This window comes from Apaloderma vittatum, unplaced genomic scaffold (genome assembly GCF_000703405.1).
Source record: "Apaloderma vittatum isolate BGI_N311 unplaced genomic scaffold, ASM70340v1 scaffold24068, whole genome shotgun sequence".
Taxonomy (NCBI): domain Eukaryota; kingdom Metazoa; phylum Chordata; class Aves; order Trogoniformes; family Trogonidae; genus Apaloderma; species Apaloderma vittatum.
In genome coordinates, this window is record NW_009730622.1 from 38,110 (window position 1) to 40,681 (window position 2,572).

The 2,572-nt window shown below is 43.5% G+C and overlaps 1 protein-coding gene across 1 annotated transcript in view; it reads left to right on the top strand.

The window, feature by feature from the left end:
- The window catches only part of SMURF1 (SMAD specific E3 ubiquitin protein ligase 1), a gene marked incomplete at its 5' end in the record, with an annotated part of 14,830 nt that overhangs the window by 11,967 nt on the left and 291 nt on the right, over window positions 1-2,572 (top strand). Inside the window, 2 exons of the mRNA XM_009874875.1 lie at window positions 938-1,139; window positions 1,949-2,024. Of these exons, the coding sequence (XP_009873177.1) occupies window positions 938-1,139; window positions 1,949-2,024 (278 nt within the window). The remainder of the gene's footprint in view (window positions 1-937; window positions 1,140-1,948; window positions 2,025-2,572) is intronic.

Here is a 2,572-nt window from a genome sequence, read left to right on the forward strand (position 1 = left end):
TGGCAGGACCTGACATGTTATCTACCCCAGAACTTGCTTTCTTCAGTAACTGTTTTCATAGATGGCTGTTTCTGTAGGCACATAGACACTAAAGCAGTGCAGAGCATATAGAAAAGAAATTTGCCTTCTCATTTAATCCTGAGAGGCAGAATGCTACCTCTTAAAATAATTCCTCTTACAGAAATTTTCCCTCTGCTTTTGCCTTTTAAAAAATAAGGCAACCTGTGGAATATATTTGTGGTATTGGAAGCACTAGCTTCGTGCTAGTCCTTCGCTTATACTAATTAATCCCCTGGAATTATTGCATTCCATTTGCTAGCTGCTTGGAAAGGGAGATTAAAAAATCCGTTCAATATTTCAACGCTGTCTGCGCCAGAACAGTCACAACTGTCCTAATGTAAATGAGCATAAGTCAGTGCTGTCTTGGTGGCACAAAAATGCAGCTGCTAAACGGTAGCTCTCAGAGATGTGAGACATTTACAATGTGACGCACGTTTTGAGGGATGAAGTTTTCTCTGTGCCGTTTATTCTTGACGCCGGGGAAGAGGGTTAGATTCATGGCTGGCAGTGACTTCCTTTCACGGTATGGTGTCATGTGGAAAAGAGATTGAAGTAATATGTCTGGTCTGGGTCAGAGCCCCTCACAAACACCATCAGAAAACAGATGAAAAGTTTCTGTAGTTTGTTATGGAACAACATAAAACCATAAACCGAGCAGGATTCTCTTGTAGCTGGCGTCAGCAGCTCTAGGACAAATCTGCGTCGGGACAGCGATGTCGTGAAGTGCGGTAGATGACACGGCTTCTTCCAAGTCTGTGCTGTACCCTCATAAAAATATCCTGTACTTTTCAGGTAGCATAGCTTTAGAAAAGCAGATCTGGATTGGGCTTCTGACTGAAAATTCCAACGTTAAAAGCGTTTTCTAATCCTTTACCAGCTGATCATAGGAGGCCTGGATAAGATAGACCTGAATGACTGGAAGTCAAACACACGTCTAAAGCACTGCATGGCAGATAGCAATATCGTGAAGTGGTTCTGGCAAGCAGTGGAAACATTTGATGAAGAAAGAAGGGCGAGGCTGTTGCAGTTTGTGACGGGTTCAACGCGTGTCCCGCTTCAAGGTTTCAAGGCTTTACAAGGTGACTGATGTGGAGGCCGAGTTAATCTGTGGTGGGAGAAAGAGATAAAATCGTCTGGTATTTACCAGCCCCTTGTAAAATATCAGTGTATTACTTGATAACTCAAGTACTTAGAAACGTTAGATCCCAAGAGTGGTTTTACATGTGTCAGCAGCTCTGCTGATGGCGAACACTTTAGCTGTCACTGATGGGGATAGAACCTGGTAAATCTGTCATGGTGTAGCGCTTTGACCGTGTCAATATTAGCTCACCAGTCTCCTAAAACTCTGTAGACTGATGTTAAAGTCGTCGTGGTGACGATGATTACGGAGCTGACCAAACAACTTTTTCACATGAGAGTTGTATTCCCTTTGCTGTTCAGTAACAAACCATTAGACTTTAAAACAAACTCCTGAAAATGGCAGTTTTTGTCATCAGGGAAGGTGGCGGCGCCCTAGGCTGTTGTGATTCTCCTGATAACGCTCCATCTGTTGGCTGACAGTAAACCGATGTTCAAAGTTAAAATAGATAATTCGGTTTTACAAGGAAAACCTTCTTGCACTTAAGCCTTTTCGTTTTGAAGGTGCAGTTTTCTTAGTACAAAATTGATCAGCTCTCCAAAGTACTGATCTGCAAAGTAATTGTCACAAGCAGCCCTATTGCTTCTGCCACCCCTTCATCAGCTGCAGATCTGATCTACAGAGGTAGCTTGTGACATACTTACCTTGCAGCTGGAACTGTCATTTTCTCTCTTGCCTTTTTATCAGTGTGCGTGAATGATGTTTTGTTGAAGTGCATTAACTAGAATGTCTGTCTGTAAGGTTCTACAGGCGCTGCAGGACCCAGACTGTTTACCATCCACTTAATAGATGCAAACACAGACAACCTTCCGAAAGCCCACACTTGGTAAGCTGAAAACATTCTGCATGTCAGTGCTTGCTTTTCCTTTGTCCTGGTTTAAAGGAGTCATCGTCTCTCCTGGGTATGGATTACCTGTGCGATATGCAGAGATGACTCCAGATCTGCTCTGCTAGCTTGGAAATATCTGTACTCTGCAGCCAACAAAATAATCGACTTTTCTTCTTTCAGCTTGATTTGTCTTCTGTCTGTGGTTTTCATTTATCCCAGAGTTGATTATTCTACCTAGCGAGATGTTTATTTCTTTGTGTTTGGCAAAAGTATTCTGTGAGAAGTAGCTCACAGTAATGAGTCCTCGTGCGGGATGATAAAAAGTAGTTTTGAAAGTGTGCTAGTGGTGCAGTACAGGCACAGAACTGAGCTCTCGTGCGGAAGTCTCTCTCTGTCAGAGGCAGGAAATCATTTCAGCGGTGGCACAGATTGTCTGCAGGCAGGGCAGGGAGTAGATTTGTCTGATCTCTTGCTTTATTTGCAAGTCTCCTGTATCTGGCACCTGCCTCCCCCTCCCAAACCCTGCCCTGTCAAGTCGTGCATTC